This window comes from Pangasianodon hypophthalmus, chromosome 25 (assembly GCF_027358585.1).
Source record: "Pangasianodon hypophthalmus isolate fPanHyp1 chromosome 25, fPanHyp1.pri, whole genome shotgun sequence".
Classification (NCBI taxonomy): domain Eukaryota; kingdom Metazoa; phylum Chordata; class Actinopteri; order Siluriformes; family Pangasiidae; genus Pangasianodon; species Pangasianodon hypophthalmus.
Window position 1 is genome coordinate 18,519,341 of NC_069734.1, and position 15,373 is coordinate 18,534,713.

Sequence of the window (15,373 nt, forward strand, 5' to 3'; positions counted from 1 at the left end):
GTAAAGATGGACAGAACCGTGTTCTACTTGCTCGTTGTGTTTCTGCTGATGCAGGTGCCGAGCAGTCTGCAGGAAACGGAAACTCATGGAATACGACAGGATCCATGTGGTAGTGTTTTTATTGAGCAATTCTCAGTAAAAAACAAACAAACAAACATTTGTTCATCTAGACCTTTCCTCCTACAGTCAGAGAATTCCAGCACTGTCTGTGGTCAAATCATAAACATCATGAGTGAAACTACAAATCACTCTGGAATCCTTTTGCCTAAAGTTATGGCTCTGCTTTCCTGTGATTGCGTAGGCAACAATTATAGCGTGTTTGTGAAAGCATGGCTCCCCGAGTCTGGGGGCTTGGCCCCCGAAAATGCTGCTTGCTGTCTTAATTATTATTATTTATTTATTTATTTATTTATTTTTCTCACTTAAAAGTATCTGGGCATCAGAGACTGTAAGTTGTAGAGACACCAAACTTGGTGGGATGGTCAGAAATCCCGCCCACTACTCAGGCATGTTTTTCCAGCATTTTGAATTTTTTGAAAGATCTACTTTTTCGAACTCCTCCTAGACTGTTCGTCCGATTTGCATGAATCTTGGCAGGTATGATCCACAGACCCTCAAGACAAAGAGTTATCAAAAGAATTTTGATTCGTCAAAGCGTTGCAAAGATATTAGCGAATTACTTGGTCAGGCAACTCCCATTTTTATGAATTGACCTCTATCTGCTGGACGCAATGTCCAAACATAAAGAAGCTTGATTCACGTAGACAACAGCACATTCTGAGGAAGAACACCAAGTTTCATCAAATTCCGCCCACAGGGGGCGCTACAACTGAAAAATCACTGTAACCCCACAACTGTACGATCGATGAAGCTGAAAATTGGTACGCATCTTCTTTGGTGGACGTCCAAACATATCCTCTAATGTGACTCAGATACATAAAAAAAAGGCCCCCAGCAGCCAATCAAATTTCAGCAGCTAATAACGTCAAATCAAAATGTCCAACTGTTACGAAAAGTGCCAAGTTTGTACTTACGTTTTTGAACTCGTCCTGGGATCCACACAAAATTAGCTGCACCATCTCGAGATACTCCAGACAAAAAGTTCCCAAAAGAATTTTGATTGATAGAATCGTTGTGGAGATACAGGTTCATATATTTGTGGGTGTGGAAAATAATAACTAATTGGCTTGTATCTTGTGAAACATGGTGTACATGAAGAACAGGACAGTCTGAGAAAACTTGCCAAATTTCATGAATTTCTGATGTTCGGGGGTCAAACAGCAAACTCTAAATGATCAGCCATTTATCTCAATGAGAGTTACAGGTGAGGGCTGTAATACTAATGTTGCCCACAAGAGGATCATAAAGCATTTTAAGTCACTCTAAAAAAAATATAAATAAATAAATAAATAAATAAAGTATAGAAATGAGATTAAATGCATGGAACCACGGTAGTCGAACAATATCTCCTGAGTTTTATAAAAATTAGTTTGCAAACAAATGTGTGAAAAGCTCAAAGATGATTAAATGGTATCTTAATTTTTATATTTATTATGATTCTTCTTTTTCTTCTTCTGCCAATTTCTTAAGCCATCTCTTATTCATTAAAAAGTACAGACTAATAACAGTGACACATTTCCAGCGCAGACATTAATATAATGATTCTGATTTTTAACAATTAAAAAATTAATAAAAATTAAAAATAAAAAAAAATAAAAACCAGCCATACTGAAGACGATTAAAGCTGCATTGCTCCACCTGATGAATCCCTAGCAACCATCTGACTGTTCCTTAGCAACCGACTAGCTACAACCTAGCAAACAGGGATCATATTGAAACCTCCTAACAACACCCTAGCAACCAAAAGGATTAGCATAGCAATGGTTTAGCATGTTACTGCTTTAACTTTTAAACATGTTGCAATGTTTTTAACATTTTAAACTTTTACATATTATAAACCTTTAGACTTTTAACGTTTACATGCTTAACTGCTGAATGTTTTAAAATAAAAAAAAAAAAATTCAATGACAAAACATTGTAATATCGTTTAACGCTTTTAGCATTTTTAGCAGACATCGAAGTTCATCCATGAACTTTAACCTTCTAGTATAAAGCTGTTGTTCATGTTACAGCCGGAACTATAACGCACACCTTCTGACCAATCAGATTTGAGCATTCAACCGCACTGTGATGTCAAAGTAATTTATTAGCATAATGAAGGGGAAATGTTTTTTTGGGGCAGATGTTCTTCAGCAGTAAGGATTTCAGAAACTCATAATTATTCAACATCAGTCTGATGACATCATCTAAATAAATTATAAAAACTGTAAAACATAACAAGCTAAATAATAAAAATCCAGCTGGCGAATCACTGATTCCTGGTGTTAAAGCATGAGCACATATACACTCTTATACACGTTTAAAATAACACTTAAATAACATAATGACATGAGATTTAACGTTCCTGTTACACAAATATCCAAGCCACGACGCAGCGCAGAATAAAAATGGACAGATTAGTGAGGTAAAACTGAGAGATGCTGTGGTAACTGTTAGATGCTGAACAGTTAAAAACAGACGTGTGCTGTCGTTTTTATTCCTCCTCTCCCTCTCTCTCTCTCCATCACTGTGTCAGAGAGAACTGGTCCTGTTCGATGGGTTTTTTCACCCAGGCGCCGAGGCCCGCTTTCTGGAAAGCTTGGATCAGAGTCTGCTTGGCTGAGTGGTAATCAGCTGCACCCTGTTTGGCCTCGTGATACGAAGCGGGTCGAGCCACTCGGATCCTCAGAGTCTGAGACAGCTGAGAGAGAGAGAGAGAGAGAGAGAGAGAGATGGGGGAATTGAACAATAGAAGGAAAAAAAGAGAAGGACAGATGGAGAGAAGATAGGATAGAGAAAAAGAAAGGGGGGAAACAAGGGAGAGAGACCGTGGAAAAAGAAGAATGGGCAGAGAGAAAAGTGAGGGAAAGGAAAAAAGAAAAAGTGAGGGGAAATGAGAGAAATAGAAAAAGTGATAAAGGAGAGAGAATGGATGGAGGGATAAAAAATGATGAGGGGCAACCAGTGAGATAAATGGATGAGAGTGAAATTAAGAGGGGAAGAAGAACAAGAAGAAAGTGTTATCAAGCAGAAGTGATCAATTCCCCCAGTTTTATTTGAGTTTATATATCAGTTAAAATAAAACAATACAGGGGCTGTGAGTGGCTTTGTGAGGGCTGTAGTGTATTGTAACAGGGTGTTAAAGGGTGTAGCATTTAACAGGGTGTAACAGAATATAACAGCATGTAACAGCGTGTGACAGGGTGTAACAGTGTGTAACAGGGGGTGAGAGCATGTAACAGTGTGTAACAGTGTGTGACAGTGTGTAACAGGGGGTGACAGTGTGTAACAGGGGGTGAGAGCATGTAACAGTGTGTAACAGGGTGTGACAGTGTGTAACAGGGGGTGAGAGCATGTAACAGTGTGTAACAGGGTGTGACAGTGTGTAACAGGGGGGGTGAGAGCATGTGACAGTGTGTAACAGGGTGTGACAGTGTGTAACAGGGTGTGACAGTGTGTAACAGGGGGGGTGAGAGCATGTGACAGTGTGTAACAGGGTGTGACAGTGTGTAACAGGGTGTGACAGTGTGTAACAGTGTGTGACAGTGTGTAACAGGGTGTGACAGTGTGTAACAGGGGGTGAGAGCATGTAACAGTGTGTAACAGGGTGTGACAGTGTGTAACAGGGGGTGAGAGCATGTAACAGTGTGTAACAGGGTGTGACAGTGTGTAACAGGGGGGGTGAGAGCATGTGACAGTGTGTAACAGGGTGTGACAGTGTGTAACAGGGTGTGACAGTGTGTAACAGGGGGGGTGAGAGCATGTGACAGTGTGTAACAGGGTGTGACAGTGTGTAACAGGGGGGGTGAGAGCATGTGACAGTGTGTAACAGGGTGTGACAGTGTGTAACAGGGTGTGACAGTGTGTAACAGTGTGTGACAGTGTGTAACAGGGTGTGACAGTGTGTAACAGGGGGTGAGAGCATGTAACAGTGTGTAACAGGGTGTGACAGTGTGTAACAGGGGGTGAGAGCATGTAACAGGGTGTGACAGTGTGTAACAGGGGGTGAGAGCATGTAACAGTGTGTAACAGGGTGTGACAGTGTGTAACAGGGGGGGTGAGAGCATGTAACAGTGTGTAACAGTGTGTGACAGTGTGTAACAGGGGGGGTGAGAGCATGTAACAGTGTGTAACAGTGTGTGACAGTGTGTAACAGGGTGTGACAGTGTGTAACAGTGTGTAACAGAGGGGTGAGAGCATGTAACAGCATGTAACAGTGTGTGACAGTGTGTGACAGGGTGTAACAGGGAGTTTATAAAACCAGGTTATTGAAGAACCTCACACTGATGCCCTCAGCAGGATTAGGGAGCGGTACCTTGTTGTGGAGACGAACCCAGCGGCTGTACAGGGCGTGTTTGCAGAGGTGAGACGGTCGGCCGAGGTCGTCCTTCCCTGTGGTGGCGTTGATGACCTCTAACCCCTGATCCCCCACCGTCCAGTTCACACTGAAGTTTGGAGCTTTACCGGGCTGCCGCGCCTCTGCGTTACTGATTCCTACACACACACACACACACACACACTATAATCAGAATAAGCTTGCTTCATAATTTAGCAAATGAAAAAAGCAAAAGACTGGAAGACAGATTAGACATTTATTAATGATTTATTTATAGTGTATTTTTGAATTCATAGTGTTCTATATTTTATTTTATGTATTTTATGTATTTATATTTAGAGTTTGGTTTTTATGTCTCTTAATTTAATTTATAATAGTTGTATAGTTCTATATTTATTTTTATATAAACATCTAATATTTGTTATTATTATTGTCAGTGCTCTGTATTAATTTAATTATGTATTTGAATTATATACAGTTTTCTGATTAATTTATTTGGTTTATTTAGTGTGTTTATTTAGGGTGCTAGTGTGTACAGGCGTATTTATCTGATTTACTGTCTGATTCATTTGTAGCGTTGTATAATATTTGTTTATTACGGATTTGTGTTTTATTTATTGATAGAGTTTTGTATTTATAGTTTTTACATCATGTTGTTGTGGTGTTACTGGTGTAGAAGAAACTCACCCAGGCAGGAAGATTTATTTATTACTGTATCTAATTTGGTACACTGACAGTACGGTAATGAGTGTAAGGATGAACAGAGCTGTGTGATGATGATGATGATGATGATGATGACGTTGATGATGATGATGATGATGATGATGATGATGATGATGGGCTGTACCGCTGAGCAGTGGTCTGCTGAGGGTGAAAGGTTGTGGTAACTCCTCTATATCTGCGACGCGCTGGTACATGGCCCTGCTGAGGTGATCCGCATGGTACAGACTGCCCAGGATTATACTGGAGAAATAGATGGGGCCTGAGAAATAACTCATCAGAGAACCCTGCACACCCACCACATTCCACCTGAGAGAGAGAGAGAGAGAGAGGGAGAGAGGGAGGGAGAGAGAGACAGAAAAACAATGAGAGACAGACAGAAACATGTAGAAAGAGAAAGTGGAAGAGAGAAAGACAGAGAGATAGATAGAGAGAGAGACACAGAGAGAGAGAAACAGGGAGGGCATGGGAGTGAGAGAGAAAGAGAAGGAGGGAAAGACAGAGAGGAAGAAGGAGTAGGCGAAAGAGAGATGGAGAGAGGGAGAGAGCATGTGAGAGAGAAATATAGAGAGAAAAAAGAGACAGACAGGGAGGGCATGGGAGTGAGAGAGAGAAAGAGAAGGAGGGAAAGACAGAGAGGAAAAAGGAGTAGGCAAGAGAGAGCATGTGAGAGAGAAATAAAGAGAGAGAGACCGACAGAAAGAGTAACAGAGAGACAGAAAATAGGAAAAGAGAGAGAAAGAGAAGGAGGGAAAGACAGAGAGGAAGAAGAAGTAGGCAAGAGAGAGAGAGAGAGAGAGAGAGAGAGAGAGAGCATGTGAGAGAGAGAGATACAGAGAGAAAGAAAGAGAGAGACAGACAAAGAGCAACACAGAAGGAAAGAGAAATAGACAGAGCAAGAGAGACACATATATTATTATACTGTGTATCGTGAAGTATCACAATATGATATTTTTGCCATATCGGCCATCCCTAGAGAGAGTGTGTGTGTGTGTGTGTGTGTGTGTAACCGAGTATGTGATGTATATTAAACTGTATATTAAATCTGTGTGTGTGTGTGTGATGTGGGTCTAATCAGAGCGCTAATCAGCCACTAGTGGAAGCACTGCTGAGGAGTGATTGGACCATTAAACCGCTGAGATCAGACAATCAGCTGGAAGTCAGCGGTGAAATTGTGAGTATTAATCAGTTTGAGCGTAAACGTAGAGTAACAGCTGCAACACACGGCTTTAACGATGCAGGGGAAAAGGTCACGTGACATCCTGCGTGTGATTAAAAGGAGATAATTTATCATGGTGTAAATTATTCCACGGTAGGTAACGATGCCATGAGTCGCTCCTGTCGTGACGACGGTGATGACATCATACCTGGCGATCTTATCGCTGCAGGACATGGTGAGCAGCCTCTCCCCCTGCAGGACTCCGTCCCACGTCTGGATGGTGTTGCTGGAGCGGACCGGGATGGTTCCCTCTCCCGACTCGATCTTAGTGCGCAGCTGTCCTCGGGCTTTTCTGTTCGGGTGTCTGTCTCCCTGATCTGCTCCAAAAACACAACGAGAAGGACCACTTTCCACATCATCAATGCCATAAAACACCTTTTCCAGGTCTGAAGATCTGCAGCACAACTGTGCACTTAAACATTTCCTCTAAACTAAACACCTCAGGGGGAAAAACTCATAAAATCCTCCCTGAGAAGAGTTCTTTATGTTGGCTGAGTTCAGCTGAATTTGATGTAACTGAACTGAACTAAACATAATTAAACTGAGCTGGACTAAAGTGAATTAAAGTGAGCTGGACTAAAGTGAATTAAAGTGAGCTGGACTAAAGTGAATTAAAGTGAGCTGGACTGAAGTGAATTAAAGTGAGCTGGACTAAAGTGAATTAAAGTGAGCTGGACTAAAGTGAATTAAAGTGAGCTGGACTGAACTGAATTAAAGTGAGCTGGACTAAAGTGAATTAAAGTGAGCTGGACTGAACTGAATTAAACTGAGCTGGACTAAAGTGAATTAAAGTGAGCTGGACTAAAGTGAATTAAAGTGAGCTGGACTGAACTGAATTAAAGTGAGCTGGACTAAAGTGAATTAAAGTGAGCTGGACTGAACTGAATTAAACTGAGCTGGACTAAAGTGAATTAAAGTGAGCTGGACTAAAGTGAATTAAAGTGAGCTGGACTGAACTGAATTAAAGTGAGCTGGACTGAACTGAATTAAAGTGAGCTGGACTGAACTGAATTAAAGTGAGCTGGACTAAACTGAATTAAAGTGAGCTGGACTAAAGTGAATTAAAGTGAGCTGGACTGAACTGAATTAAAGTGAGCTGGACTAAAGTGAATTAAAGTGAGCTGGACTGAACTGAATTAAAGTGAGCTGGACTAAAGTGAATTAAACTGAGCTGGACTAAAGTGAATTAAAGTGAGCTGGACTGAACTGAATTAAAGTGAGCTGGACTAAAGTGAATTAAACTGAGCTGGACTAAAGTGAATTAAAGTGAGCTGGACTGAACTGAATTAAAGTGAGCTGGACTGAACTGAATTAAAGTGAGCTGGACTAAAGTGAATTAAAGTGAGCTGGACTAAATTGAATTAAAGTGAGCTGGACTGAATTGAATTAAAGTGAGCTGGACTGAACTGAATTAAAGTGAGCTGGACTGAACTGAATTAAAGTGAGCTGGACTGAACTGAATTAAAGTGAGCTGGACTAAACTGAATTAAAGTGAGCTGGACTAAATTGAATTAAAGTGAGCTGGACTGAACTGAATTAAACTGAGCTGGACTGAACTGAATTAAAGTGAGCTGGACTGAACTGAATTAAAGTGAGCTGGACTAAACTGAATTAAAGTGAGCTGGACTAAAGTGAATTAAAGTGAGCTGGACTGAACTGAATTAAAGTGAGCTGGACTGAACTGAATTAAAGTGAGCTGGACTGAACTGAATTAAAGTGAGCTGGACTAAAGTGAATTAAAGTGAGCTGGACTGAACTGAATTAAAGTGAGCTGGACTAAACTGAAATATTTAAATTGAGCTGTACTAAACTGAACTAAATTGAATTAAACAGAGCTGTACTAAACTGAATTGAACGGAGCTGGACTAAACTGGATTAGACTAAGCTGTAACTAATTTGAACTGAACTGATTTGGAATAAACTGAATTGAACCAAGCTGGAGTAAATGAAATTGAGCTACATTGAACTAAATTAATCTAATATGAACTGAATTAAGCGAGTGTAAACTGCGTATAATTACTTGATCTAACATAAACCAACACGGATTGGTCGAGCTCTTCTGTACCCTGTACGTCACAATCGTATATAATAATTAAAGGAAATTGAAGTGAAGTGAAGCGAAGTGAAGTGAAGTGAAGCGAAGCGAAGTGAAGTGAAGTGTTCACACCCTCAACAGCGGCTTCGTGTGGTGAGAAGATCCGAGCGTCTCCACACGGCGAGGTGCTGATGTACAGGTGGAACTGAACACCGTCCTTCAGCTGGTAGCCGTGCTGTTCACACCGCCGGAATATGGAGCGCTCATGATCCTCGGGATTGTTACTGCACACCCCACACACACACACACACACACACACACACACACACACACTATTGTTATCGCTGCTCAGTAAATGAAGTCCGCAGCTGACAATAAGCAAGAGGGTTTTATGCTCCGTCACCCGTAACACCCATCACTCAATCACTGTTTAACACACAGCCACATCTAAACACACCATGACCCATCAATTACACACACACACACACACACACACATTTACTTCCCATAATCCGAGTCTGAAATAGAATCTAACAATCAATTTTCCATCCCACTGTCTGCTGAGATTGATTTTTCCAATCAATTTTTTACAGAAGGGATTGGCAGCCATCAATCTTTATACGAGTTCAGTCCACTTTAATTTATTTTAATTTAACACACTGTTGCTGAGGCGTTCATGTCTATAAAAACACAAAGCCATCTTAAAGTCTGTCCGTTTTAATAAACCAGGAATATACACTATTTTAAAATGGTGACGTTGTAATTTTATTGGATCGAGTCAACAGGGTTTAAAAAAAAAAAAACACTGGTTATTGTAATATAATACTAAATGTAACACTTAGAGGCCGTTTCTAACCCCGCGTTCACACTAGCAGGTGACTAGCTGCTCATATTTGGTCTCTTGTGAGTTCTTGTTGCTTGTGGGAGTGGCTTGTCCACCATTTTCTGTTAGCTTTGATATGAAACAATAGTAGTAGTAGCTATATACAGCATATACACTATAGTAGTAGCTATATATAGCTTGTAACGCTGACTAGTTCAATAATTAATTGGCGCACTAATCAGCGTGCGCTGCTTAAAAGTGAGCTAACCGTACTAGCTACGTGCACTCATCACACCCACCAACGATCTCTGCTACTTCCTTCCAAGCTTTATTTTTCTTCGTAACATCTCTATACACGTTTAATGAGAAGTCGTGTACGACAGGAGAAGATAAAAACATATCTCACCTGAGGAAGTACTCCAGCTGGCTGTACAGGTATCTGATTAGCGAACGGCGTGCGATGATCTCAGCGTGACAGTCGTTTAACGCCAGGCCTCGGTCACTCATGTACTCGCCGTTTATGCACTTGGTTCCCGTGGAAACGCAGATCACCTGTGCGTCCTTCACATCAATCCCTAAACATTGTACATAAGTGAAATGAAATGAAATATACAGCAAAAAACTTTTTTTTCCAAAGTGAAAACAACCTAGAACACTTTTCATTTCTCAGCTGGATAGATTTTCGTAAACTGTTCGTATGTGAATTTACACCTGAAATGTGGTATTCATGAATTAGTTGAAAAAAAAAAAGAAAGTAATAGCGCCCTATAAAAGTAGGAGGAGTTAGCGTGAGTTAGCGTGTGTCTACGGTAGCTGATGCACTGCAGTGGCTGAGCTGCGTTACTGGAAGATTTAGCATAGCCACACTCTATCACCGTTCAGTTGCCATTTTGTCTCTTTTAGCTCTTCGTGTGAGCATTTTTGCCTTTTATGGAGATTTGTGGGCGTGGCTAAATGTAAATCAGTTGTGTCGTGAACACCCTCTGTAATTTATGGCATTTGCGAGAAAATCAGCGAAACTTATGTGAATCTCTTTGGAACATTTCATTTGGTTTGGCCACACAGACATCTACACACAATTTTATTATGTGCTTGATGTGTATGTGTGTGTTTGTTTGTGTGTGTGTGTGTGTGTGTGTGTGTGTTTGTATACCTGTTGTCATAACAACACCAGCGAGGACTTTCCGTCGTGCGTGAGGTGATATGAAGTTGTCCGTCAGCTCGCTGAACTTTTCCACCACCAGTCGAGACACTGCATCTGCCAGGACCTGACACACACACACACACACACACACACACACACACACACACACACGCTAGTATAGGCAGGAAGATGACAGTGATGTGCTTCCTGTTTTAGCGGTGCACTCTATTCTCTCTGATGGTAATTAAGATTAGTTTCTCTCTAACGTTGTTGCTGTGGGTGAAATGGATGGATTATAGACGGCGGATTATCAGACGTGTAAATAAACACTGAATACGAACGGAAAGCTTAAGGGCTTTAATGTCTTGCGTACAAAGCCACTTCAATCACTATTACGCTCTGATTTAATTAATATCACACTAATGAAGATTGACAGGAGCTTTTTAACGAGGGTGAATGTCGGATCAACAAAGCCACTGATGCAAACAATTCACTGAATAATAAAGGAATTTACTGTAGCAGGAATATCGGGGGCCAAAACTTATCTGACAAAAGAAAGAGGCTATAAAATAAAATACAGCGTGATGGAACACAGCGTTTCCTACCTGATATTTAGAGTTAGAATTTAAGGTTTATTTAAGATTTTATCAGCTAGTGTTTAGGGCTAAGAAAGGTTAGGGTTTATAGTTTAGGGTTTACGGTGCATAAATTAACTTTATACTCTTATGTAGAATCAATAAAACTGTCTTTGTGCACTGGGATCTCAGGTGCTTGTCCTCACCTGCGGCAGGTGTAACTGCAGACCGTCTCTGGGTATGGGCTGTCTAGACGGCGTCTGGTCCAGTTGCATGTTGAAGAGACCTGAAAGTGCCGCCTGAGCCGCACGTGCCTTCGCCAGCTTCTTATTCCGGCCTGATCCCTGAAAAACCTGCGAGTCCACCGTTACAGCCATCACAAAGTTCTTAGCGTGGCTCTCTCCGCTCTCGGCCACAAACTCGTACCTGAGGCCTGGCCGCAATTCGTTGAGGATCATCACAGCGTTCTTGCCGTGGCCCACAAGGACTGGCTGAGGCACCGAAACAGGCGTCGAGCACTCGTTCCGAGGGTGCAGGGTTCCGTTGGTGCTGGAAATGGGGCAGAACAGATCGTGAGGTGTCTCAAATCCGTTAAAGAGAGCGTCTGGGAAATCGGCTTGGTCCGAGGTGAAGTCTGTGTTGATGCTAAATGTGCGGCCCATGGCCACGTGAGCTTCGGAGGCGTTGGGGAACTGGACGAAAGAGCGCAGCGCCTTTTCCGCCGCACTCAGCTTGGCCTTCTTCTTCGTGGGTCCCGACCCCTCGAAGCGCTGCCCGTTGACCTCCACGCTCATGGCGAAGACCGGAGCGTGCACAGGCCCCGTCTGGGACAGGAGTTTGTACTGGAGGCCCGGTTTGATCTCATTCAGCTGCATGAGCGCATTCTTCGGCAACATCGGACCTGGCGCTTTCTTGCGCCTCTTGGGACGGAATTTGGAGTGGGCGTGGCCTCGGTTGCCCTCCTCCAGTGGCCTCTTGCGTCTCGACCCCAGCGGTGCATTCCTATTGGCTGTTTGTAGCCCCGCCTTGGACGAAAAGTTATCCAGATTGCGGTTCTCTTTAACGTCGGTGCCGCATGAACCTGTGACGCCCAGGGAGAGCAACTTACAACGCCTTCGACGCAGGATCTTGTAAATGTAAAATTTAGAGCTTGGATCATCTCTGCTTTGCAACCAAGTCAAGATGATGTGAGTTCTTTTTTAAAAAAAATAAAAAAATATCGAAACTACACAATATTCAAGCGATCTTTATAGACTCAGGAGCTGGAATGTTGGAGAATGTTACTTGTACAACTATCAAAGTTGTTATTTTACTGTATTGTCTGTACTGTGAGTGTTGCCTCGTTGTACAAGTTGCATTCAAGTACGTTTTTTAAATTTTTTTTTATTTTATTGCTCTGCATCTAAAACTGCACTTTAAACTCCTTGTCGAAAATTGGATCCAACTAGCTACAAGGCAGCTAGCTAGAGGAGAATAGTTAGATAGCTAGGTATTTTATGTACTAATCATATTGTTGCATTATTTGCACAAATGTTTTTAGTTATCAAATGTCATGGTAATGAAGCCTTAGTGGTGTAATCTGGTTTAGTGTTTGTCCCGTTAGTGCTGCATTGTTTCCTGAGCTGTATGTTCTTCCTTACCACGAAATCGAGACACAAAAACAAAGTTTAACGCTGCGTCCTCGTCATTCGTAACTTACGCTACGACAATCCTAGTGTGGCTTCGGTGTTTTCAGAGACACAGGATATCGATGCGTACCACATGAGCTGCCAAAAATACCTGCACACTTACCGCCGTAATTACACTAATATACTAATTTACTAATAAATGAACTCGCGTGGAAAAGTTTTTTTTTTTTACAGAAAGCCACATCATCAGGTGCAAAGCTGAGCGCAAATTTGTAACATTTATAACATCCTGCAGCAAAAGCTCGTTAGGTTACTTCTTTTGGGGCTCGAGGATACAAAATAAAGAGAGAGAATATAAGAGGGGGGATGAGAAGAAAAGAGAGAGAGAGAGAGAGAGAGAGAGAGAGAAGGCTAGAGGAGGTATCAGGAGTTAAAGGTGGATTGTTGTCAAGGTCAGGGTTTATCCTTGTAAACAAATAACTATAATAAACAATCACCACAACGTTAAAGAGAAACAAGACATGATAAGCGTACGATACGTTTAGGATTTTTGATTTTCTTTCATTAAGAAGCATTTAAGTGCGTATGAGGTCGTCACTGGAGGTTAAATTTAATACGTTTGAATTGAAGTTAATTTATTTATAAAGGCAAATAGGAGAAATCTAACTGGCACAAAGGAATCAAAACAATGTAATTAGTAAGACAAGCAATAAAGTGTGCGCACACACACACACACACACACACACACACATCAAATAAGAGATGTCTTTCTGCGTCCGTCTCAAATACGACCCTCCCGTACGCCACAATTCTGGATTCTGATTGGTCAAACGGTGTTGATTAGTTTTCCATAACAGCAGCTCTGACACTTTTGCAGGTTTCTAATACGTTATCGTTTCTATAGTAACAGCTCATTTGCAGGAACTTGTACAGCAAATAAATGGGCTGTGAAGTTTTCGGTAAGGAGACATTTATTAACATCAATACTGATGGAAGGAGTCTCCAGTGTCAGCACTTTGTAACAGTCAGAGGTAAAGCTGTAACTTCAAGTTTTCTGACATCTTCAGGACAGAGGAGTTGTTTTTTTTGTCTTATTAACTTTAAGAGAGAGAGGAAAAAGAGAGGCCGGTAAGTAAATGACTATAAATGGATGAAAAGTATGATGTGTCGTTATTTAAAAGATAAAAAAAAATTTAATCACTGGCAAATTGCTGTGGAATAAGAGGAATAAAACAGGGAGGATGATGGATGTCTGACCACTTACTCATACTCTCGTCTTCATCCACATCCACGCCGTGAAATGTCTGTGGATTCCGAGTGTGACCTACAGAGAGAGAGAGAGAGACAGAGAGAGAGAGAGAGAGAGAGAGAGATATTGAACATAACCGTTAGGTGTGTGTATGAGTGATGTGAGTGTAATGTGATCTTCGGAAAGGCGTGACCATCAGACGATCTGTACGGCTTTGAGGGCGGGGCTTCTGGGGCTCGGGGGTAAGGTCACACATAACAGCCCCATAACAAAGCTCATTAAATTTAGCAGCTGAATCTGTGTGTGTGTGTGTGTGTTTGTGTGTGTGTGTGTGTCTGTGTCTGAGATCAGCTGCAGCTGTAAAATCTTTGTGACAGCTCTAATCCAGCGCGGTCCTGCAGCCGAGTGCTGGGTGTGTGTCTGTTTAACTCGCTGATCAAACCGTTTCAGCACATTAGACACGCGCTGATAATCGGTGTAGCAATATATTGTGATATTTAATATGCAGCTTCACGTTATCAGGCACGTCAACGTAGAGAAGAACGTAGAGAACATTAAGGGAAGGAGTCTCCAGTGTCAGCGCTTTGTAACCGTCAATAAGTTTTCTTCAGGACAGAGGAGTTTACGCTTCATGGGTTCTCTGTGGTTTTTTGTCTTATTAACTTCAAGAGAGAGAAGAAAGAGAGGCTGGTGAGGGAACGACTGTTTATAGCTGCTATAACGGAAGTGACACCAGGAACAGGAACTGATCTGTCTCATGGACGTTCCACAACATTAAATGTAACTATAAGCAGATAAAAACTAGAGATGGCACCGATCTGATACCCAGGGTCAATATTGGGCCGATACCAGCAGAAAATGGTGCATCAGATATCGGTAACAAATGGAAAAGATCGGAATTGGATTTGGAAAAGAAATGTATTTTTGGAACTGGAAATTTTCGCATATGAAGAGACTTCACTGTTTTTTTTCTTTTGTTAAGATTTTATTTTATTTATATTTAATACTTTATTATACTTTATTATATTTACAATGTAAATGATTTTGGTGTGAAAGACTTGGGATGACAGTTAAGTGCCTCAGTAAAAAAAAAAACATTTTAAAGCTTAGTATATTAAAAAAAAAAAAAAAAAAAAAAAACAGTATCAGATGGATATCGGTGGCGGCTGATACTTAAGGTTTCAGTATCGGAAAAGTAAAGAAAATGAGGTATTGTGTCATCTCTGATTAAAAGTCATACTATAATACATTTTTTAAAAATGTAATTGTTGGTAAGTTACTGTGGTATAGGAGGAATAAAACACTTGTGGATGTGTTGTTACAAGAAAGTATTTATATTTATGTTTATATTTATATAAACTAATATTTTGAAGTCACATTCAAACAAGCCACATTTACTTTTAGTGTGTACGTGTCATTTTAGTCTTCTGATACGCTGCACTAGTGTAGGAAATCAGCAATAAAACAAATTCTCTGTCCATCTGCCTCCACTCTTTCCTCAACAACATCGAGTGACTGACTGAATAACGAGCAGAAACCAAAATG

General features: G+C 41.2%; 1 protein-coding gene across 5 annotated transcripts in view; it reads right to left on the reverse strand.

Annotated features, from left to right (window-relative positions):
- Positions 1-2,188: 2,188 nt before the first annotated feature.
- Positions 2,189-15,373, reverse strand: part of adarb1a (adenosine deaminase RNA specific B1a) — a 28,162-nt gene continuing 14,977 nt past the window's right edge. For 3 of the 5 annotated variants that reach the window (XM_034299672.2, XM_034299670.2, XM_034299669.2), the window contains 9 exons: positions 13,844-13,903; positions 11,158-12,032; positions 10,386-10,500; positions 9,639-9,807; positions 8,542-8,693; positions 6,523-6,691; positions 5,283-5,464; positions 4,415-4,593; positions 2,189-2,800 (listed from right to left, as the gene is read on the reverse strand). In XM_034299672.2, coding sequence (XP_034155563.1) covers positions 2,624-2,800; positions 4,415-4,593; positions 5,283-5,464; positions 6,523-6,691; positions 8,542-8,693; positions 9,639-9,807; positions 10,386-10,500; positions 11,158-12,032; positions 13,844-13,847 — 2,022 coding nt within the window. In that variant the 5' untranslated portion in view covers positions 13,848-13,903 and the 3' untranslated portion in view covers positions 2,189-2,623. Of the gene's footprint in view, positions 2,801-4,414; positions 4,594-5,282; positions 5,465-6,522; positions 6,692-8,541; positions 8,694-9,638; positions 9,808-10,385; positions 10,501-11,157; positions 12,079-13,843; positions 13,904-15,373 lie in introns of all 5 variants that reach the window. The other 2 variants (XM_053229500.1, XM_053229499.1) reach the window with 1 other exon arrangement.